We start from the raw sequence: 24,423 nt of genomic DNA on the forward strand, positions 1-24,423 counted from the left end.
AATCCATTGGAACGAACTGTTGCCAGTGACCATTCCGACTCTAGAGGTACTGATCGGGATAGAGCATCTGCTATGACGTTTCTCACTCCAGCTATATGAGTGGAGGAGAGATGCCAACTGAACTTGTCCGCCAGGGAGAAGATGGCTACCATGACGTGATTTAGATGACGTGACTTGGAGCCTCCTCTGTTCACACAATGTACCACCACTGCGCTGTCCAGGACTAGCTTTATGTGGGAGTACTCTGGCGGGCGTAACCTTTTTAGAGTCAAGAACACTGCCATTGCTTCCAGTACGTTTATATGGAAACTGACGGAACTGAGGTGACCACGTTCCTTGAACCTTTTTGAACTGGGAATATCCTCCCCAACCGCTTAATGATGCGTCTGTGTGGATGGTGATCCCTGGTGGAGGAAACTGAAGGGCACTGACACCGACAAGTTCTTGACTTTCGCCCACGGTCGGAGTCGATTCTTTAGAATCAGAGGGACTGAGGATAAATTTGTCCCTGGACCTGACATTTGCTCGTGAGCGCAGATTCTGGTTAGGTCTTTCAGTTTGGCTTTCATTAAGATGTTCGTCACTGATGCAAACTGGAGCGAACCCAAGATACCTTTACGGGATCTTCTTGATGCCAGTTTGTGACTCAGAAATTGTTTGACTGACTTCGCTATTTCCTTTCTTTTGGATGATGGAATCGACAGAGTATGGGAGGATAGATTCCACTTGAATGCCTAGCCACTGAAAGTTTGACTCTGGGGTGAGTCTTGACTTGGTCCTGTTTATCTTGAAGCCTAGATATTTCAGGAACTGAATTACTTTCAGTGTTGCTCTGTTGCATTCCCTCGACTGTTGAAGCCCAGATCAACCAATCGTCGAGATACGCTACTACCATAATCCCTTGCGATCTGAGTTGTGAACTACTACTTCGCCAGCTTCGTAAACACCCTGGGTGCTACGTTGAGGCCCGAAAGGAACTACCTTGAAGGAGAAATGTCTGGTCTCCTATCTTGAAGCCCAGATACGGACGGAAGTGTCTTGCAATAGGGATATGATAGTAAGCGTCTGTAAGATCGATAGAGGTGGTGACGGCCCCACGGGGAAGTAAGGTCCGTACCTGCGAGATCGTGAGCATCTTGAACTTGTCGCAGCGAATGGCTAAGTTTAAGCGGGACAAGTCTAAGATTACCCTTCTTTTTTGTGAGCCTTTCTTTGGCCACCGCTGAACAAGCGTCCTTGAAATTTTTTAACCTTTGACTCTCGCTATAGCTCCTTTCTGAAGGAGATCCTCCGCATACTCCGTCAATTCCTTGAAGGAAGTTGGCGGAAAGGTCTGGATGGGGGTGGGTTCGTTAACAGCTCCAACCCAGGCCTTTTGGACACAATGCTCTGAGCCCACTTGCTGAAGTTTCCCCACCCCGTGCGCAAGTGAAACAGCCTCCCTCCTACCTGAAATTCCTCATTGGTTCTGGTAGCCTCCTCGGCCTCCCCCTGAAATGTGTTTTCCCCTATTAAAGGGACCTCCCGATCCTCTCCCAGCCACGAAAGGATCGCTTACCTCTGCCTCTCCCTTACCCGAGCGGTCATACTTCTGTGAAGCTTGACTCTCGAAGGCTTGATTGTAAGCTGGAGAGAGGGCGTAAGAGGTGGAGGCTGAGGCTGAGGGAGATAACGTAAAAATAGGCTGTGATTGAGCCTTTGAGGTGGAAGGTTGGGCTGTTTGCACTAAGGGAACAGGCCGGAACTTGCTGAGAAAAGCGTGGCTGCTTTTTTTCTGGTAGGGCTGGAACCGTCTAGGTTTCCTTGACCCTTACCCCTAGCTGCTAGATCTTGTCGTCTCTTGGCCGTAAGACCCCAACGTCCTTAAGGCTCTGGTTCAACCTCGTAGCCTCTGACTCAACCTCCTTCACCATCGCTTCTGGGAAGAGGTCTGCTCCCCAGATGCTCGAAGCAAGTAACCTATTCGGCTCGTGCCGAATAGTTGCTTCTTGTAGGACATGTTTCCTACAATTCGTCCTAGCAGTGGCAAACTCAAACATATCTGACTGTACCGTTTGAGTCAAGGATTTGGTAAGAAGCTTGAAGAGCGGTTCTGACCCATAGGCTATGGTAGCCACCTCGGTCATAGCCATGGAATTAATAGATCTGGCTAACCGCGATTTGGCGTCAAAATTCGCCTGAATAAGCTATCTGGAAGCCTAGGTAGCTTCTCACCAAACTGCCTCCATAGGACAGTCCGGTTTGAGTTTGCCAGCTGAGAAGGGTGTTAGGTAAGTCTTCCCACAATTCTCCGGCTGAAGGAAGTAACGGAGATGTAGGATCTGCTTCCTTCAGTTGAGGCATGGGGTCCCCTTCTGGGCCGCTGGAATGGTAGACGTTGCGATCTTTGTCAGGAAAGGGAGCGGGGTACTCTCATCCATCGTAAAGATCGTAAACGGACTCTTGAAGGTTGGATTTTCGTATTGGAACAATCCATGTCCTCTAGACACCTGAGCCATTCTCTCTGAGCCTGTCACGTGAATAGAGGACTGTTTCCTTTGGTACTTTATCATCCCGAGTCATGGCTGAGGCGGTGAGCCTTGCGTAGCCGATGAACGGAGGCTGAAGGTCTTCCGGGTAGAACTCGAAGTCCTCGATCCTCCGAGTTCCACATTCCGGGATAGAAATGAGTCCGTCTTGGAAGGGGCGTATGACGCTACTCTCCAAGGGTTGTTCATTGAGAACGGAGGTAGAGAGTCATACGGGGGAAGCTGGGCTCCACCTGTATTGAAAGGTGGAGGAGAGGCTAGAGGAGCTTGGCTCAGTCCGGCTATAATGCTGTCTTGAGAGGTAATCCTATCCGACAACCGAGAGATCATTTGTTCCATGCTACTTTTCAGAGACCCAACCAAGTCGCCCACCTGTTGTAACAGACCAGCATTGGAGTCCAAAGCCGGAGCTGCTGCGGAGGTGGAGGGGTAGCTCTGAATTGGAACCAAGGGTAGCGGAACTGACGACTCCGCTGGAGTGTGAGATCTCTCTCTCTGGAGGATTTACTCCTCGAGGACTTAGAGCCGGACCCAGAAGCTTTAGATCTCTCTGCTCTCCGGATTCCTAGCCGGAGACTTACGAGAAGAGGATGACGCCGAAGCCGTCTTCTTAGACGACGACGACGTCTTCGTCAAGGATTTCACTGCTTGACCCTTGACCTTGGGGTCTAACTGAAGCGTCAGGAGGAGTATATAATTCGTTACCCGTAAAGCCTTGGAAGGATGGAGAGGTTGCAGGAGTAGAAGAAGCAGTTGCACCCAAGGGTATCCCTTGGGTGTCCAACTTACCTACCTCGACCAACAGGTCGTCCACACCTACCATAGGTTCTACATTAAAAGGGATTTTGACGAAGGAAAAAATCTATTTCTGGGTGATTGGTCTCGTGTCGCCCTATGAAAGTATCCTTAATATCATTCTTTCTAGGTAAAATTAGCCTAAAATTACCAGAGAAAAAACAAAATTAAGAAAATGTCAGTAAAACTGATTCGCTCACTCTTAAAAAGAAGTGTCGGTATGATATAGGGGCGAGTGTGGAACACTACCACGAGACAAACACCAATTAGAACTTCCCTATCAGAATCCCCCAAGAGAGAGCTGATACCAACGGGCGATGCAGCCTCTACTACTACTACTAGAGGACGCCACGGACAGCAGCGCCCCTAGCGGTCATCCTTAATTAATACAGTAAATACATCTTGTCCTGCAAGGGGGGGAAAACAAAACCATAAAAAAGGGGGGGTTTCATAGGGCGACACGAGCCAATCACCCAGAAAAGATTTTTTCCTTCGTCAAAATCCCTTTTCTGGGCTCAGCTCGTGTCGGCCTATGAAAGAGTACCAGAGAAAACAGACAAGATGGAAAAGGAAAACAATGAAAAACAGTTTAAAATGATGGATATAATATAAGTAAATCAAATACAGCATACAAATTAAGCACTTAAACTAACTTATTATAACAGTAAAATAATAGAATGTTAGTAAACTTAAAGTACTTAAATGGTAAATAAATAAAATTACAGAGATGCATGTAAAAATAAGGCAAATTGGGATTTAACTTAATTAGAATACATAAATTACAAAAAATATACATACATGTGTCCTACCCTAGCATAAAAATAAGGGTAGGTACACTGAAATCCATCATTAATACAATTAATTCCAAATATATACAAACACATTGTGGACTGAAGTTCATCACAAACGCAAAATGGTGAATATACAAACATATTGTTGTGTCCTACCCTAGCATAAAAATAAGGGTAGGTACACTGAAGTACATATCAGTACAAAAGTGGTTGTCCCTAGCAAAAAAATAAGGGACAATCCACTATATTGATACAGCGGCTAAGGCTATGATGTTGAGTAGCCTGACGATAGGTTGAGGCATGTTGGTTGAAGTAGGTAGAAAGGAGACCTGGATCAATACTACAACTACTAAACAGTATCAGGGGAAACTATGTTTCCCGCTGCTACTGCTGAAAACTTTAAAGATTCCAAGGACTTTAAATAATGCCGTTTAAAAGACTGTCAGGGATTTCCATCCAGTATACTTCCTAGATCCTCAAAGTTCATATGTTGGAAATAATTAATTGAGGTGGCTACTCCCCTGATATCATGTGCTTTTGGGAATGACTCAGGGTTGGCTTGTTTAATGAAGTAAAGGATTTGCTGTCTAATGCCTTTAACTGATAAAGTACCACCTTTTTCTCTCATAAAGAGAGCACCTGAGGATCTAGAAGAAGTACGAGAAAGAAAGGCTCTAAGAGTTGATACTGGGCAGAGAGAAGGATCCTGTGGAAGTGGGATCAACCTTCCAAGGAGCCCACCTTGCAAGAGGATCTTCATTTTGGCTAAAAAAGCTACGATCCGAGCAAGTAGAACTTCTCCTGATGGGAGGAATTCCACATGACCCGCATCCCTGGATAGAGCCGACAGTTCTGAAATTCTAGCTCCTGAGGCTAGGCTTAATAAGAATAATGTCTTCCTCAGGAGCATAATGAACGTACAAGATGAGTTGTCAGTATCTGAAGCTAGTTGAGGACATCATTTAAGAACCATGAAACTGTAGTAGGCCTCTGAGAAGGTCTAAGTCTAGCACAGGCTTTAGGGATAGATGTGAAATAAGATTCAGTCAAATCTATCTGAAAACCTACTTGAAAGATTTTCTTCAAAGCCGATTTGTGAGTGGTAATCGTGCTAGCTGCTAAACCTTTTTCAAACAAGGATCTGAAAAAGGATATAGCCAAATTAACTGTCATGGTTGTGGTGTTCGATTCTCTCAAGAAAGATGCTAATTTTTTTAACAGCTGAGTCATATTGTCTAATGGTTGACTCTCTCTTATCTGATTCTAGGAAGAGAATGTTCTGTGGATCAATGTCAGCATCTTTATTAGCCGCAAACTTCATGAAGTCCATAAAGTTAGGGTCTGGAGAGTTCTTGAGGAAGCGAACACAGTCCTCATTTGTACTGATTGTGACAGTTTGGGATTGGGGATCCGTTGAGGTCGGAGACCCAATTCCAAAAGAAGAGGATACCAGTTGCTCTTGGGCCAATCCGGTGCAATCAGAGCTACTATCCCTTTGAAAAGACCTTAGTTTTGTCTAGGACTTTCAAGAGAAGATTCACTGGAGGAAAAATATAAATCCTCCTCCACTGATTCCAATCTAACGACAGGGCGTCCGTGGCATAAGCCAGAGGGTCCAGGTTGGGGGCCACATAGCAAGGGAGCTTGTGGTTCGCTTGTGAGGCGAAGAGATCCACTTGGAGACCTGGGACTCTCCGGCTTACCCACTGGAATGACCCGACGTCCAGAGACCACTCTGATTCCAGAGGAAACTGACCGGGACAGGGCGTCTGCTATCACATTTCTTACTCCTGCCAGGTGAGTGGCAGACAAATGCCATTGTGTTTGTTTGCTAATGCAAAGATGGCTATCATGACATGGTTCACATGCTTGGATTTGGACCCAATCCTCTGTTGATGCAGTGAACTACCACTGCACTGTCCAAAACTAGCCTTAGATGAGACTTCTTCGGGGGAAGAACAGTCTCTTCAGAGTAAGAAATACTGCCATTGCTTCCAACACGTTTATGTGGAGCTGGCGAAATTGAACTGACCAAGTCCCCTGAACCTGTTTGAACTGAGAGTATCCCCCCCACACCCGGACAGGGAAGCATCCGTGTGAATGGTTAACACTGGAAGGGGATATTGAAGGGGTACCTTCTTGGCTAAGTTCTTTACTTTTGACCAAGGCCGTAGTTGGTTGCGGAGGATCTGTGGAATTACTGACAACTTGTCTCGATATTTGGAGTTTGCTCTTGACCGCCAAATTCGATTTATATCTTTCAGCCTTGCTTTCAGAGGATATCTGTTACCGAAGCAAACTGAAGAGACCCTAGGATTCTCTCCTGGTTTTTTCTTCTTGATGTCTGTTTGCATTTGAGGAATTGCCTGACAGATTTTGCTATTTCCTTCCGTTTGGCCACTGGGAATTGATAGATTGTGGGAAGACAAATCCCATTGGATTCCTAGCCACTGAAAATGAGATTCCGGAGTAAGTCTGGATTTCGTTTTGTTTATCTGGAACCCCAGATGTTCAGAAAGTGAACTACCTTTTTGGTAGCTTCGAGACATTCCTCGACTGTTGGTGCCCAGATCAACCAATCGTCGAGGTATGCCGCTACCATGATTCCCTGAGCTCTCAATTGTTGTACAACCACTTCTGCTATCTTTGTGAATACCCTGGGGGCTACATTCAGACCGAAGGGCATCACTTTGAATGAGAATGTCTGATTTCCTAGCCTGAATCCTAGGAATGGCGGAAGTGCCTGGCTATAGGGATATGATAGTATGCGTCTGTAAGATCGATGGAGCATGTGACGGCTCCACGCGGAAGTAGGGTCCTTACTTGCGAGAGGGTAAGCATCTTGAACTTGTCGCAGCGAATGAAAGAGTTTAGCTTTGACAAGTCTAAGATTACCCTTCTTTTGTGAGCCTTTCTTTGGCACGCTGAATAAGCGCCCTTGAAATTTTAGATGTTTGACTCTCGCAATAGCTCCTTTCTGAAGGAGTTCTTCCTCGTAATCTATCAATTCCTTTGACGGTACCTGATGAAATGATTTGATTGGAGGGGGATCTTTGATCCAACTCCAGCCTAATCCTTTGGACACTATGCTCTGTGCCCAATTGCTGAACCCCCAACCTGTGGCGGAAGAGGAAACAGCCTCCCTCCTACCTGGGGAGCCTCATTGCTGATGGGCGGGTTGGCCACCACGCCCTCCTCTGAACTGCCTACTCCTCGTGCCCCTTCCTGCGCCACGCTGACGAAAGTAACCTCTCGCCCTACCCCTCGGTTGAGAGTAGCCTTGAGCCTCATAAGCAGGGTTAAAGGCCGGCGAGATAGCGTAGGAAGTAGATGGTTGAGATTGCTGGGGCACCAGGAGGAAAGGTTGGGTCTGTTTAGATGTGGAAGGTTGTCCCTGTTGGGTAACTGGGACTGCTGCACAAACTGCTGCTGATGTTGAAGTTTTTTATAAGGCTGGAACCTCTTACCAGCCTTCTTTGGTTTCTTGCCAGCAGTGGGAACGGATTCCTGTTTCCTCTTAGAGGAAATACCCCCCCACCTAGCTCTAAGGCTCTGGTTGAGTCTAGCAGCTTCGTGGTGGACTTCGTTCACTGCGGACTCTGGGAAGAGATCCGCTCCCCCACATGCTCGCAGCCAAGAGTCTATTAGGCTCATGCCTGATAGTGCACTCTTGAAGGACATGCTTGCGGCAGTTCCTCCTGGCTTGGAAGAAGTCAAAAGCGTCTGACAGAACCGTCTGAAACTGAGATTTCGCCAGAATCTTGAACAGCGGTTCCGTAGCGTAGGAAAGAGCAGCCATTTGCCGTAACGATGAGAGAGTTGAGGGACCTGCCAAACCTAGTTCGCGCATCGAACTCTGCCTGGATTAGGGAATCCGGCAGCCTAGGTAATTTCTCACCGAACTGGTCCATGGCGCAGTCCGGCTTGAGTTTACCCAGCGTGAATGTAGCTGGCAGGTTTTCCCCACAACTCTCCGAAGGCGGGGAAGAGTGGAGAAGTAGACTCCGACTCCCTCAACTGTGGAATGGGCTCATCCTTGAGGACTGCCTGAAGAGCCTTCTCCACAATTTCGTGGCGAAACGGAAGAGAGACCTCCTCTTCCGTCGCGAAAATAGTGAAGGGACTCTTGTAGGCCTGGAGTTTAGTGTTAGTACACTCCCAGTCCTCAAGGCAGTGAACCCATTCTCGCTGGGCGTGATTCTCTACTGTAGAGAACTGACTCCTTCGAGATCTTGTCCTCTCTCGTGAGAGCCGTTGGCGTCAGCCTAGCATACCCGATGAAAGGCTGCGTCAGACCCGAGGGTAGAACTCGAAGTCCTCAATCCTTCGAGTACCGAACTCCGGGATCGAATCATCCCGTCCTTAAAAGGAGCGTAGGCCGCTACTCTCCATGGATTCTCCATAGAGAAAGCTGGCAAGGAGTCGTAAGGCGGAAGTTGGAGAATCCCCGTGCTAGATGCAGGGGAGACTGGGGGAGGAGCCTGAGTTAGCCCAGCCACTCGGGTCCTCATTCTCTCTCATTCTATTAGAGAGGTCTGGATAGACTGTCCAGTTTGAGACAGACTGTTCGATAATTGCGCGAACATCTGCTCAAAACGTGTTTCCCAATGCTGAAATTTGGGAACGCCTACCAGCACCCCTACCTGTTCCATCATCCCTGGAGAGATAGAAGAGGGAACGCAGGTGCTGGTGCTTGCCACCCCTGCCGGCATAGCCGGAGAGGAGGCAGCGGAGGCGGGAGAAGGCAGTGACTCGGTGGTAGCGCGAGCCTTCTCCTTCGAAGCCTTGCTTCTGGAGCTCTTCGACTGGGAAGAGCTCGGCTTAGCCTTCACCGCATCGGCATATGAAGTCGACGACTTCCTGGCCGAAGAAGACGAAGACGACTTCCTAGAAGTCGACTTAGACAAGGTCTTCGGTTCTCTCTTTCCCTTCTCCTTAGGAGGTACAGAGAGAGCGGGAGGGCGGCTAGGGATCTCGGATCCCACAAAGCCTTGGAAAGAGGCGGAAGAAGAAGGGACAGGAGAAGATCCAGGAGCGCCCAAGGAAAGACCTTGGGCGCCCGACAAACTACCTCAACCAACAAATCCTCGCTAACTACCGCCATTGGCTCAAGGTTCAGGTCCAGGGCAGCGACGTCCGGAACCGACTCCTGGGAGGCTACGACCCCAAACGATTGCTGGAGGTCTTGCTGGATGGAGGCTATCAATGGGGCAGCGGACAAGGGGTCGACGTAGCCCGTCGACTTGCCCGCGGGGAAGATCTGGATGGCCAGCTTCCTATCTAAAATGTAGGGCTGGCCCTTGGCGGCGTTTTTCAAACAAAGCCGCCCACCCACGCTTTCAGGGTGGTCGAGGGCGACTTCCCTCACACCGCTAGCCTGAAAGAAAGTGAGATTAGCTACCAATTGTGGACAGGGTTAACAAACTTACGACTAGAAGTTGTTAGTAAAATCATAAGTAAGCCTATAATGGACATCACCCCATCTCCCAGCTGACCGACCAGGTCGTAGCATATAGCGCAGGCTTCGGGGTGCCAGACGATCGTCTCATTGTACGACGTGGCACACGGGGCGTGAGACCTGCACTCGTCATGTCCACAGGGGTCGTAGAGCGTCGCATTACAGGCTGGGACCTGGCAGTTGGTAGCCTGTAAGTGAAAAAGTACATGAGTACAGAGTAAACACTTACAGCCTAACATATGCTCCGCTGGTGCCGGAGCGATAAAGTTAGATAAAACCAGAACCCCGCTAAAATACGTGTGGTAACCAGGTTGGAAGATAGGCTATGGCTCCGCCAATGGCGGAGGCACAAGAATCAACCAACTAGGAGTGGTGGTAATGGAAACCACGACGGACAATGGCGGGGATGGTTGATAAAAATAATATAATAACACACAATTCATTGTAAAATATCTTAAAATTAGGGTATATATCCTTAAAATAACAAAATTAAACAACTTCTCCACCCGTCTACTAGAAGAGTGCGTAGGTAAGGTAAGCTCCCTTCCGGTAGCGGGGAGAGATATAAGGATAGTAGTTAGGCAAGCAACCGACCACTCATAGCGCCCACCCTGCCCGCTAGCGGAGCAATATCCTATAACCAAAGGATAGGCTCCTTACGTATCTGGAGGGAGGTGGATGAGCAATGGGGGAGGGGGGGAGGGGGGGAGAAGGTCCCCCCGGCGAAACACGGCGCAGAAAAAAGAGAAAAAGGGGGGGAAGGATGGCCTACTCCTCCCCGCCTCACCAACTACCCGCATGGAGACCCGGTACCTCATAGTGGTCGCCCTATACCCCCTGCTGGGGGGACCCCCCGGTCACCTCCGAGAGTGTGAGAGAAGGCGATGAGGTTGTTATAACAACCAAGGGGTCCCCCAGCCCCTCCCTACATCAGAGAGGGAGGGGAGGGGCAGGGTAAGGTGCTATAGGACACGTGACCGCAAGTGGCCTAGGCCGCGAGCAACACAACCGTGGTAGGGCCACGTGAACCAAGCTGTACCAATATGTGGAACAAGCACCTAGGCTAGCCTAACACCCTAAAATAAATAAAAATACATCGAAAGGAGGAAGAGACACTTTTAGTAAAAGAGAAGAAGCCCAGGAGAGGCAGACTGTTCCGAGAAACAGGAGCCTACTCGGAGCCAGCGATAGCCGATGTAGAGCAAGAGCCGGGATGCTGGGCCGAAAATAATAATAATAGCCCTAAATACCAAGCTAAGAGAATGGTAGGAGGGCTGAACTAGCTAAACTCGATGTAAACAATGAATGTGATAAAGTAAGCCCATAAGCATAAGAAGTCCCAGTATGGAGGACCGGGAAATTCTTACGAGGCGGCATGGCCGCCACGAGACAACCGGGGAACCGTATATGACCTATAAAAAGGAAAATACTGGTACCCGGAAGACAAAAATACGATAAAATGTTACTTATGAGTTACTTAACTTAGCCGTGGCAATTGCAGAGCGTTCCATGATGAAGATGCGGATAAATCGCAAGAAAAGCACAAGCACAAGAAAATAGCGACTTGTTGCTGGCGCTAAAAATTAAGGATGACCGCTAGGGGCGCTGCTGTCCGTGGCGTCCTCTAGTAGTAGTAGTAGAGGCTGCATCGCCCGTTGGTATCAGCTCTCTCTTGGGGGGATTCTGATAGGGAAGTTCTAATTGGTGTTTGTCTCGTGGTAGTGTTCCACACTCGCCCCTATATCATACCGACACTTCTTTTTAAGAGTGAGCGAATCAGTTTTACTGACATTTTCTTAATTTTGTTTTCTCTGGTAATTTTAGGCTAATTTTACCTAGAAAGAATGATATTAAGGATACTTTCATAGGCCGACACGAGCTGAGCCCAGAAATATCCAGCGTCGCGACTTCCGAGGAGATGTCCTGGCCTTGGTCAGTCAATGAGGCAGCCAGCTGTTGCTGGATGAAGGCGATAGTCGGGGCCCGCCTCTACTGGGTCGACGTATCCTGTCGCCTTGCCTCCGGGGAAGATTAGTACCGCCAACCTTTTCTCCAGGATGTAGGGCATACCCTTGGCGGCGTTCTTCCCGAAAACCGCCGACCCAGGCCCGCAGGGTTGCCAGTGCGGTACCCTCCCACGGCCGGCGCCTGGAAGAGAGGGTATTGATTAGATTTAAGAATAACTTAAAACTAAAGCTAACTTAAAGCATAACTTAAAATTATAGGGGCTATAAGGCCCTTGAATTTACCTTAAGTTAGAGTGATTGATGTAAAATACTTAAGCACTATAAACAGATGAGGACCAGCTACCGGAGATGGAATACTTACCCCGTCTAAAAGCTGGCTCACCAGATCGTAACATATGGTACACGTTTCATGGTACCAGACCTGGATGTCCCCGTGCGGAGTCGCGCATGGAGCATGGGACCGGCAAACTTCGTGTCCACATGGGTCCTGAGTGTGGCGGCGCATCCGGATGCTCACAGTTGGTGGTCTGTAAAGTGAAAAGACACATGAGTATCTAAAGACTATCACTTACAGGCTAAAGGACAGAGAACTCCGTTGCATGCCAGCTCGGAAAAAATTTGGGCATAGCCCCTCCTTAATCGCCTGAATAGGCTATAACCCCGGAGGTATCCGGTGAAACACGAAGGGAGGGGGGAGGTGGTTTAAGGTACTTAAGATAAACCTTTAATTAATAGTTTAACATAATAGATCTTAAACCTAAAAGCTCGAACGTACCGGACTAAGTCCAGTACGTGGCGGAGTGTATAACTCAGTGAAACGGAGAGGTTAGAAGGGACCGACTGTATGTTCCGGTCCACCCCGTGGGGTAGACTACAACCTTTCCGCTGGATGCCAGGTCTCCGGTGGTAAAGGAGCCCTAGTAAGGTGGGAAAGAGCAAGGGGCATACAGACTCGGGCTAGTAACGGAGCGACGGAGTAGTAATGGAGGGGGGGAAAGGCCAGTCCCCCCCACCTTACCATCCGACCGGACCGAGAAGCCGGAGAGGTCGAGTCCAGTCTGGGTCTGTCCCGTCCCTCTACCCCCTCCGCCTGGGGGGAGAGAGGGAGGCAGGCTCGGGTATGTGGAGCGAGCATGGGCAGGCCTAACCCACCCCCCCCCCGACCCTATGGAAGAGCGGGAGGGGGAAAGGGGGAAAGGGACTCGGACAGGCGTGTCTGGCTGCCTCGTGATCACATAGTGACCACGGGGCGATAAGAACAACAACTAAGCCTAGAACATAACCAACTTGATCAGAGAGATGCTATCGGGAAGCAACCGAGCTGAAGAGCGGTAACATATAGGCCCAATGGGCCATGACCTAGGCTAAGCGAGCCAGACGCCTAACTAACCTAACAAATATCACATAAATAATTCAAATGAATAATAAAATGAAAGCCAAGAAAAAAACAAAATAGTAGGAGAAAAATACCAGGAGTGTACGACTAACCCGAAGGCAAGTCTAACCACTCAAAGCTAGCCGAGGCCGATACTAAGAGCCGTGGCTAGGGTCTGGATGGAAGAGCCTACATAAGGTAAAAGACATGCATGCATGACAAAACCGTGTAGACCGTACCCTAAACAAAGCGGATAAATAAAATAGAGCTTACATAAGCAAGGGGATGTTCTGGGTATGGGCGACCCAGAACGGACCCACCACGAGGCAGAAGCATGCTGCCCCCATGCTTCCGAACCTAGAGATCGTATTTATACCTAAAAAACGGCAAATACGTGCTCAGGGCCGAAAAAACCAATTAGCAATAAACACTGAGTATTAACTTAGCTGCTGCGATGGCTGCACGCTCCATGGTAATAAAATCCAAAGGAAAGGGAACAAACACAGAGAAGAAAATGGCACGTGTGTATCGTGTGCGCTAACTGAAAAGGATGGCCACCAGAGGCGCAGCAGTCGGCCAGCATGGGATGGAGTAGTAGAGTTGGTGCTGTCCACTCTGTGGGTCGGCTCTTCTCTTGGGGGATTTTGTAGTGGGAGAACTCTATTGGCATTTGGCTCGTGGTAGTGGTCTCACTCGCCATAGTGTTCATACCGACACCCTCTGGGAGGGTGAGCGAGTCAGTTATACTGACCTTTTTCTTTTATTTATTTATTCTCTGGTATGTGTTAGTACATTTACCCTAGAAATAATAGATTAAAGGATATTTCGCGCAGCGACACGAGCTGAGCCCAGAAAGTATGGAAGCTTTATGCAGAATTGTTTCCCGCTGTTTTAATTTTTGCTTCTCTTTAGAAAAGAAAATAAAATCAGTCGATTTCATTTTTTTTCTCTTGGGGGGGCGTGTGATGGTAATTGCTTCATAGCAAAGGAAGATAAAGGAAAGGAGAACGCATTTTCGAGAAGTTTGGCAGTAAGGAGGTTTTCGCGCCTGTGTTGGAGGCGCCTGTAACCAGTTTCTCGCGGCTGTTCTGGAATCGTCGGGCGTGTTGTGGAGCGCAAACACACGCCTAAGTGGTGGGAGAAATAACGCGTTTTCTGATGCAGTACCTCGTCTAGATTCATCTAGGGAGTCCTAGTAAACTCGGAAGTCTGTGACGCTTGCCGTAGGCTCCGCCCCCCAGAGTGCCGTATAAATACGACGAACGAACTTTGGAGAGTAGTGATCGTAAGAGGAAGAAATCGTAAAAGAGAGAGATCACCAGTTAGTAAGAGCCACAGATCAGATTATCAGTGAGAGATCAGCAGCAGTGATCGTCAGAGAGAGACCAGAGACGAAGGAACCGAAGTATCAATCAAAAGAAGAGTTGTTCGAGAGTTGGTCGGATATTGGTCTAGTCGTCTTCAGGAGTGAACGGCCGTGTATTCTCGACGTTGAGCAGACTTCAGAGAAGAAAAGGTCCTGCTAGAGGTTTTGGGTAATTCCTGCCTTACAAGAAGATTAGTTTCTGCAATACGGAGTCAAGAGGACGTCCGCAATCGCCGATCTACATTTATGAAGCCAGCGCGTCGAATTGCCAAATGGTCTAGCAAGTATTTGAATTGCCTCGCTGTTCCCCCAGTTCATGCAGTGTAAGATTCTATCTTTTTATGTAAATAGGAGATACCATTCTGCACTTACCTTTGTTAGTAAGCTTGTAAATAAACCTTTGTTGTGTTAGTGTTTCTTTCTATATTCGTATCCCCAGTTTCAACTGTTGGTGTTGAAAAATATTTTTTTTTATTATTTCATATCGAACCTGAAGCGGACCTCTCTCAGAGGCCGTAACATTGTGTCGACCCTTTCCAGGATATTTCGACACTGTAACATTGTCTCTGAGATCAGATCCGTAACAAGCAGTTGGTTATAAAATAGAACAAAATGATTAATAAGTCATAATGGCATAAAAAGCTAAATCTGCCCATAAAGAAACCAGTAAGATAACATTCTACCCTCCTGACTAAGGTTTCACTCCCAAACCCAAATTGTCACTATGTCTCGTATTAGTCAGGTTAGAGAATCCCGTCTCTAATTAACCATGGAATTAGACCCATCTGTAATAAAGATAATAGGCATAAAATCATATCCCACACATCACTCTTTTCAAAGTATTCATGTAAAGAGAGTATTTCACACTTCTCTCTCTTTTCAAAAGGTAACAGTTTTTCTAAGTTTTTATAGAATATGTCCTATCTTTACGATGGGGCGTTCTCTGCCGACACTCGGAGTATACCGCTTAACCTCTTAGCGTGTTGCTAGTAGGCCTGCAACACGTGTACAAACAAACGTACATGCCTCACGACCGGGTGAGTGATCTCTGAGTCAAATTGCTTGCTCAACAAATACCTTTCTTCAAGTGAGCGCTACTGCACCACCACTTGTCTCTAAGCGAGAAGTGATATGTGGACTTCACTTAACATTACATTGGCACTTTAAACATATCATTAATCATTGCCCCTCTTTTCATCTGCCAGACATTCATTCCCCTCAGATTTAAGACTATAACAGACACTAAAAATGGAACTGTTCCTTGCAGTTTGTCCTTCAACTCAGCCCTGCATAGATAATTATGGCTATTGCACAATTCCGGAGAACTGCTATGAGAAAATAGTCCCTGAGTGGTGTGAAGGAGAGAGCTGCGTTTGCTGTGCTCCAGGTAAGTTGATCTAGCACTTCATCTGTTTTGAGCGTCTGAGGTGAACAATTTTGTTCCTTTGAGTCTTGTGGATTTTGGCTCTGGTTTTTGTTTCTCAAAATCACAATATTCCTTTCTTCACTTAACACTTGTAAGTTTTTTAATCTTACAAAAACCCTTTCTTTTTTAATTTGATCTGTTCTTGCAGAAGTAACAATTAAAAATAGTTTTGATTTGATATTTCAATAAACAACATTAACTGTCATCAAGAATACGGATGGAATATGAATTGACATTTTCATAAACAAATAAAATTATTAAATTCAAAAACAGTACTAATGTGATTTGCATGCCATGAATATTTAGCTGCAGAACATAGTATTGTAAACATCACAATTCCAAATACAGTAGTACCTCGAGATACGAAAGGCTCAACTTACGAAAAATCCAAGTTACGAAAGCCAATGCGAAAAATTTTACTGCTCTACATACGAAAAGTTTTCAAGATACGAAAGGTTTCTGACAGTCCGAATTCGCCCCATAACAATTTTGAAACTCGCGCCGCACGCCACCATCTTAGTTATAGTAGACTCGCCACCATCCTCCTGCTCTCCCATTGGTTCCTGATGCTAGCCAAGCCATGAGATCCTTCTCTCTGATTGGACAGCATCCCTCCCATCATGCATCTTCTATACGTACGTGTTGGCGTCCCTTAGCTCGGCCACTCCGCACCCGAAACTTTACCGTACGCAATCGGCATTCGTTCGCTCCAACGATTTCGTTTAGTAACGTAAATTCGTTAGTGATTTCATTGCAGTACATATTATCGTGTTATGTGAAGACTGTATATTGTGTAACTTTACGTAAATTAACGTAGTCATGGGTCCCAAGAAAGTTGAAATTCACGGAAAGAAGCGCATGCTCTCTTTGGAGACAAAGATGGAGATCATAAAGAAGTACGAAGCTGGTATGCGATTGAGTGTGATCGCAAAGGAATATGGCCGTAACCCGTCGACAATAGTCACCATCCTTAAACAGAAGGATGCCATCAAAGCAACTACACCGTCGAAGGGCATCACTATTTTGTCCAGCAAGAGGAGCCATGTGCACGACGAGAGGGAACGGCTGCTCCTCATCTGGATCAAAGACAAAGAAATCGCTGGCGATACAGTAACGGAGGCGGCAATCGCTCACAAGGCCAGTGCTATTTCGGCGATTTGATTGAGCAGGCGGAAGAGGAGGGAGGGGAAGGGACTTCAACGCCAACCCCACAGAGTTCAAGGCTTCGCATGGCTGGTTCGAGAAATTTCGTAAACGGACTGGCATCCATTCGGTGGTGCGTCATGGGGAGGCTGCCAGCTCGGACACGAAAGGGGCGAAGGCCTTTAAAAGACGTTCGACGAGATGAGACCAAGGAAGGCTACAGTTTTCAGCAAGTCTTCAACTGTGATGAGACTGGCCTTTTTTTTTTTTTTTTTGGAAAAAATGCCTCGTCGGACATACATCACGGAGGAAGAGAAGAAGCTACCCCGGTGTATAACCTATGAAAGACAGGCTTACGCTCGCACTTTGTCGAACACCAGTGGGGATTGCAAGGTGAAGCCCCTACTGGTGTATCACTCCGAGACTCCTTGAGCCTTCAAGAGGCCCACAAATGTTGAAGGAGAAGCTTCCAGTGATGTGGAGGGCTAATGCAAAAGCCTGGGTAACGAGGCTTTTGTTCACCGAGTGGGTAAATCTGTGTTTCGGCCCGACTGTGAAGAGTTTTTTGGAAGAGAAGTGCCTCCCCCTGAAATGTCTGCTGGTGTTGGACAATGCCCCTCCCCACCCTCCTGGCCTCGAGGAAGATATCCTAGTGGAGTATTCCTTCGTTAAGATTCTTTTTCTTCCGCCCAACACCACCCCTCTCCTCCAGCCCATGGACCAGCAAGTGATAGCGAACTTTAAGAAGCTGTACACGAAACATCTTTTCAAGAGATGTTTCGACATCACCGATACCACAAACCTCACCTTGCGTCAATTTTGGAAGGAGCATTTCGACATCGTCATTTGCATCCGACTCATTGACCTAGCTTGGCAGGAGGTTTCGAGGCAAACCTTGAATTCCTCGTGGAGGAAACCCTGGCCTGATGCCGTATCCGCCAGAGACTTCGAGGGATTCGACGTGGGCGAAGCTAGTGCTGCAGAGTCAGAAACAGTTGACGATCCCAAAACTGTTTTGGAACCAGATCTTGACGAGATCGTTGCACTCGGCAAGTCCATGGGGCTGGTCGTCGACGAGGACGACGTCAACGACCTTCTCGAGGAGCACCAAGAAGAGCTTACGACGGATGACCTGAAGGAGTTGGAGGCCATGCAACATAACGTCGTTCAAGAGGAGTTCTCTAGCAGCGGTGAGGAAGAGGAATGTTGGACAAGGAGGCCATAGAATTAGTACAGGATCCACACTCTCAGGGCTTTTATAATCAACTGTTCCTCGTACCAAAAGCCTCGGGAGGGTGGAGACCTGTCCTGGATGTGAGCGCACTGAACCGATTCGTAGAGAAACAGAAGTTCTCTATGGAAACCTCCAACTCGGTTCTGGCTGCTCTGCGTCCAGGAGATTGGATGGCCTCCTTGGATCTACAAGACGCATATTTTCACGTCCCTCTGCATCCGTCATCGAGGAAATATCTACGTTTCATGATGCAGGGAAGGGTCTTTCAATTCAGGGCTACGTGCTTCGGCCTGTCTACGGCTCCTCAAGTGTTCACCAGCCTGATGAGGAACGTAGCACGATGGCTTCATCTGGAGGGGGTGAACATATCCCTCTATCTGGACGACTGGCTAATAAGGGCCAAATCAAAACATCAATTTGTTCCGATAACGTCAATACAAACCCTCGGGTCCTTTAAACAATAGGAAGGTAACTAGCGGCAGCTGGACGTCGTAAGCTTCGAACAAGGGGAGAACGGTAGTTAACTGCTTGTCCGATCGTGCGCGCGCCCGAGAGGTGAAGAATCACTTTTGCTTTCGGCCGCGGGTGTGAAGGACGTGTTCGTCATCGCTCTCTGCCCGCTTCATCGTCATATGCTTTGTTTTATATTGTGTTTTCTTAATGGTTTGTTTGACTTGAAAAATGAAACTGTAAGTACTACACTGTTTTCATTTTCATTACTTAATTATGAATCAACATGGAGCTATCGCCGTAGAGACGGCGATTTCCGCCCTTTTCATGAATTGAACCCTTGAATTGTGTCTCGGTGCCGAGGGCGGGCGCACTCGCGCCGAGTCATGTATTTTGGGCGAAAGTGTGTAATTGAAAGATGTAAGTACTCTTTTTCATTATATTTTTGCCCTGTGCGTTCGTTGCCGAGAGCTTGATTGCGCTCGGCACGAGCCTCTTAATGTATGAATAGAATGCAATGAAAGTGGATTCGCAATGCAGTTTTCTTTTCATTTTCATTTATTAATTGCATCAAATTTAATTTTGAATCAATTTCCGCTCTTACCCGGGAATTAATCCTTACGATTTATTGCTGTGAAAGTGAAAATAGCAAGTGCAGTATTGTTCATTTTCATATATATTTATGATAGCATCATATTATTATGGATCAAGTTTCCGCTCTTACCCGGGAATTGATCTTTTCCCCCTTTAAGTTCTATGAAGTGAATCGCAAGTGCAGTATTCTGTTTCAATTTTCATATTACTTTTCACTGCTGTGCGGGGGTAGGGGGAAGCGAAGGTCTGCCAGGAAGTCGTCGGAAAGCTCTCCCGCGACTCCCTTGGTATCCGATTCTTCGTCTTCTTTCCTGCCCCCCCGCGTCAGCTTCCTCGTATTTTGTTTTGGGGTCTTCCTTCCGTTCGGGGTAGGGCATGTCTCCCCCCCCCGTGCGTGAGGGAACCCCTCTTACTAATCTGTCTGTGCTACCGCAGGTGCTACATCCGTGGGAGACGACCTTGGACAGGTATGGGCCACTGCGGCTGCAGGGCGTGCCTAGCATCCACGATCTGCTGCAGCGTCTAGCGAGGTCTGGGGCGGTGACCTTGGAGCGGTCTCCACTACAACCTTCACGGCCGCTTATGCTGCTTCCCCCCGCTGGTTTACACTCCCCATGACAGTGCGGCGGACGCCGTCTGCCACTTCTAGGGCCGGTCGCCGCCGTACCGAGGAGGGGTATGCCGCCGCCGCCTGTGTTTTCTTCTGTTGCCTGCCCCAGACTTCCGCTGTTCCAGCAGCTCGCCCCTGGACCGGCCGCCAGTACCAGGTTCCCGCTGGCTGCCGATGATTCTACGAGGCGATGGCTGGGCCTGCCGTACCTGCGCTGATGTGGTTCCCGCTACTGGCTTGGCTGTCCCTTCTGTGTTTACCGCTGCCGCTGTTCCTGCCGCTCCTGAGCTGTTGCTGTTCCTGTCGCTCCTGGTTCCTGCGCCTGTCCATGCTGGTCCTGCCCATGGTGTGTCTTCCCCAGTCCCAGGTCCTTCCGGACAGGTGCAGTCGGGCCGTGTTGCTTCGGCAATAGGCCCGACTCCGGCCTGGATGGAGGACCTGTCGACTGTCCTGCGTGAGCTGATGAAGAAGAGGAAGGTGTCATCTTCGTCTTCGTCTGTTGCTGCCTCTTCCCCTTCGACTTCTAAGGCCCATAAGCTGAAGAAGAAGAAGGCTGCCTCCCCCCCCTAAGAAGTCTCCTTCGGGAACTTCTAAGGGCCCGTCCCACCTCGGTGGGACGGGGGTCCTTCTGCTGGTCCTCCTGCTCCTTCGGGAGCGGGGCCCGTCTCCCCTTCCGTAAGGAAGAGATAGACGGGGACCAGAGGAGTATCGGTTAGCTCTGTACTTCCTCGCCTGGTGCTAGCGGCGATGCCGCTACGCCAGGTTCCGGCTCGGTCTCTCGTTCGCGGGAGATCCCCGAGTGTACGCTCTCCCTCGGGAGACCGTGCAGCCAAAGTTTCGGCGCCAGAGTTCGCTCGGCGCCAAGACCACGGCACGGAGCAGAAGGCTGGCGAGAACCGCTCAGGTGACTCTCGCCAGGCCAGCGGCCGCTCTCGCAGCGACCAGCTGGTAACTGGGTTTTGTTATATTCCCCCTAAGAAGACTCCTTCGGGAACTTCGAAGGCTCGTCACACTCCGGTGTGACGGGGGGGTTCTTCTGCTGGTCCTCCTGTTCCTTCGGGAACGGGGCCCGTCTCCCCTTCTGAGAAGAAGAAGAAGACGGGGACCAAGGGTGTGCTGGCTACCGCTGGTACACCCTCGCCTGGTCTTGGCAGCTCTGCTGCTAAGCCAGGTACCGGCTCGGTTTCTCGTCCGCGAGAAGTTCCGAGTGTACGGTCTCCTTCGGGTGACCGTGCAGCCAAAGTTAAGACGCCTGAGTTCGCTCAGCGTCATGACCGAGGCACGGAGCAGAAGACTGTCGAGAGCCGCTCAGGTGACTCTCGCCAGGCCAGCGGCCGCTCTCGCAGCGACCAGCCGGTACCTCGGCGTGGACGTGACGGTCTCTGACCGGCCACGGGTTGAGGCTGGGAAGAGGTCCCCCAGGTCCCCTCGACCGACGGTACCAGCCTCGGCTGGTACCAGCGGTTTGACGTGCCGCGAGGACGCTCACCGGTCTCACCGCGAAAGTGAGCTCTGCAGGTCACCTGACCGCCGCTCCACAGGGACCGGGCGGATACGATGACCAGCATCCAGCTCGTCTGACGCACGGGACCGGGCCGGGGTCGACGTGCTCAGTCGAGCCGCTCGCCACAGGTGAGCGGCACGGCCAGGCCTGCAGATCGAGATCCTCCCGCGGGGTTGGTGATCGGCTGCAGCCCCCCACGTACGCTGGTCCTGCCAGCGAGCGGGGGGGGGAGCGTCAGGTCTGTCTCTCCACTACCTTCAACTTCCTCGGGCTACACCGGGGGAAGAGCGAGGTAGCTAGGAGTGATCGTGAGAGGTGCGCCGCTCACGATCCCGTCACGACGCCGCACGTGCCACGTATGGTCTTAGGACCAACCAGGACGTACGCGCAAGTGATTGGAGGCGACCGTCAGGGGGGGGAGGGGGTAGCGTCAGTTCTGTCTCTCCGATACCTTCAACTTCCTCGGCATACGCCAGGAAGAGCGAGGTATATAGGAGTGATCGTGAGAGATGCGCCGCTCACGATCCCGTCACGACGCCGCACGTGCCAGGTATGGTCTTAGGACCAGCCAGGACGTACGCGCAAGTGATTGGAGGCAACCGTCAGGGATCTGTTGCTGGTCCTTCTTCTGAAGGAGGAGGGTCTTGGGAGCTGCTCTTGTTGGAGGGACTGGATGGTCCTACTCCTCAAGACGCTGTAACTTCCGAGATTCAGAGTAACTTTACCCAGGTTATTGCACTGATTCGTCAGCACAACGACCTGGGGGAAGGATCGCCGCTCCCACCAGCAGAGCCCATGTCTCTGCTCGAGTCGTTTTGGGGGCCCGAGAGGGAACCCAAACCGACGGTGGGTTTGCCGCGATCGGAGCTTGCCGATTCTGTCTTGAACCAGAGTCTCTCGTCTCCGGACAAGAAGGCTCTCTCAGTTCTGGCCGGTCGATCAAGCTACTTCCACCTCCTCTACTGCGACAGCGGCGTTTTCTACGTGTCTTCGGACACCGTATTTAAATACTCCTTCGGTCCTCCTGAGAGGTTTCGACCTCGACGAGGACTGGAATGAGTCGGAGGAACGGTATCGGCTCTCTCCTGTCAGGTGTCGATCAGCCCCACCCAGACGACGTTCACAGTGGCGGCAGACCCTTACCTACAGTGAGAGTTCGTAACCCTCCTCGGGAAAACGTTTTCTCCTGACGATACGTTTTCCCAGACTCTGAGAGGCCATCGCCGCAAGGCGATGGCTGCTCCTACTCTTCTCCAACTGCTAGTTCCACTGGGAAGGCGAGTGAGTATCCAATTCCTCCTCCATTCCCTCTCTCCTTACGGCTACGAGGGAAAGGGGAGGGATCCTACAGAGATTTCTCTGTAGGATTCCACGTTGGGGACTGCGCTACCGGGGGAGGGGGACCTTCGGGTCCTACCTGACGTAAGCCCCGGTCGTTGAGGAGGGATCCTGCCACCCATTCTCGATTTCTACGGGAATCGAGAGGAACCACCAGCCGATATCGTTTGACGAATTCGGTGGGGGTTTCGCAGACTGCTTAGAATTCTACGGAATTTCTAGCGCATTCAGTGTTAGAGTTTCTTACGATCTCCAAACACTTAGGCGAGACCACGGTCCAAAGTGAGCGAGACGAGAATCCCCGATATGTTACACGATAATCGGGAACCTCGCCTATGCTCGAATTCCTGGAATTTCTAGCATTAGGAAGAAGACTGCTGCTGCTGAAAGAAGACTATCTCACAATAGGCGACTAACCTGGAATAGAGAAGAACGGGACGGGAATATCCAGTTTGGCTTGAACTATCGTCTTAGTATTCTGTTCACCATTGAAGCTTTCCTTCGAGGAAGACTTCTTCACTCTCTTTGATAGAGACCGAAGGTGGTCGATCTCCAATCCTTATTTTGTTTTCTTGAAGGAAAGAATGTAGGATGGAGATCGTTGTTCAGAATCCTACAAATATACTACGTATATTAACCTCACGACATGATTCTGCTAAGCAGTTGAATGGTCCGAGGGGTAGGCGCATATCCTGGTTATTCTACGGATTGCGACTTAGACGAAAAGTATTCTAATTGAACTGCAACTCGGGTTGCCTGCAACCTCCCAGGAGTTTCCAGTTTCAATTTTATATACTTATGGAGTTGTCACAACAACACCATTTAAGCTTTTATATTTATTTCCAAAATTCGTTTCGCATAAATATAATTGCTCGAGCATATCTTTTTATGCTCGGTGGTTCTAGCCGAACGCATTCCTTCGTGTAAAGGATTACTTGGCGGAACTCAGGATGACGAGTCAGCGACAGCTACTGCGTATTGAATTGCCCGAGGCATTTCAGTACCAGCTGCCGCTTTGAGATGGACGGTTGGTTATGTCTTTCTCACCTGCTTTGATTGAATACCAACCGTATCTCTGCCCAACAATCACGGACTTAAGTCTCTGATTAACGGGGATTCTCGCATACATGAATGACCATCTACTGCTGTGACGCTAGTATTCATCGTCTTCGGTATTGCGAGAATTTTAAACAGAGATATCTATTCGACTCTCATCTTTCTGTTTACCGCACGGTAACAGAATTCTGTAAATAGTCTCTTGCTGCATCGTATCTCGATAATGCGAATGATTTTTTGCGGAATCTGATTTGTCCTCCACAAAATATCTTGTATTCGGAGGTGTGCAATTGTTCATTGTTCACCCGGATTAGCAGAGTATTGAAAGACATCGCCTACTCCCACACCTGCCAGCTCTACTTCCAAACGTTCAGCCCATGAGAAGCAGTTCTTCAGGCGGCTCTCCCCTGTGTTTCATTACTGAAAAACGCCCGCTTTCACTGCACACCGGACAGCAATGAAATGGCGGTTAGCGTTTTCAGTCATTTGTAAGCACAGGTTTAGAATCTTGAGATTCCTTCTCTCGATTCAGCTGGAAGACGTAGGTTGCATTCATTGCCTACCTTCGTCTTCGTCACATAGTGTTGTTTATCCTTAAGCTGAGATTCAACGTCTATGAGAATTTCTTGCCATCAGGGACCTCGGTCTTTTGAAGGCAATTGACTTTCGCCTTTTGAGCTTATGCATTAAGAGAATCATCGCCGCGCCGTCCGGCATCGGTGACTAACAAATATTTTATTTGTTTGGTCTCTCAGCATAACTCTTTAAAGGGCGAAGGTCACGTGACT

General features: G+C 49.0%; 1 protein-coding gene across 1 annotated transcript in view; it reads left to right on the plus strand.

Annotated features, from left to right (window-relative positions):
* The window catches only part of LOC135198198 (protein psiR-like), a 379,223-nt gene that overhangs the window by 88,719 nt on the left and 266,081 nt on the right, over nt 1-24,423 (plus strand). The window contains exon 5 of the mRNA XM_064225779.1: nt 15,548-15,667. Coding sequence (XP_064081849.1) covers nt 15,548-15,667 — 120 coding nt within the window. The remainder of the gene's footprint in view (nt 1-15,547; nt 15,668-24,423) is intronic.

The sequence above is a fragment of the Macrobrachium nipponense genome, chromosome 23 (genome assembly GCF_015104395.2).
Source record: "Macrobrachium nipponense isolate FS-2020 chromosome 23, ASM1510439v2, whole genome shotgun sequence".
NCBI lineage: Eukaryota > Metazoa > Arthropoda > Malacostraca > Decapoda > Palaemonidae > Macrobrachium > Macrobrachium nipponense.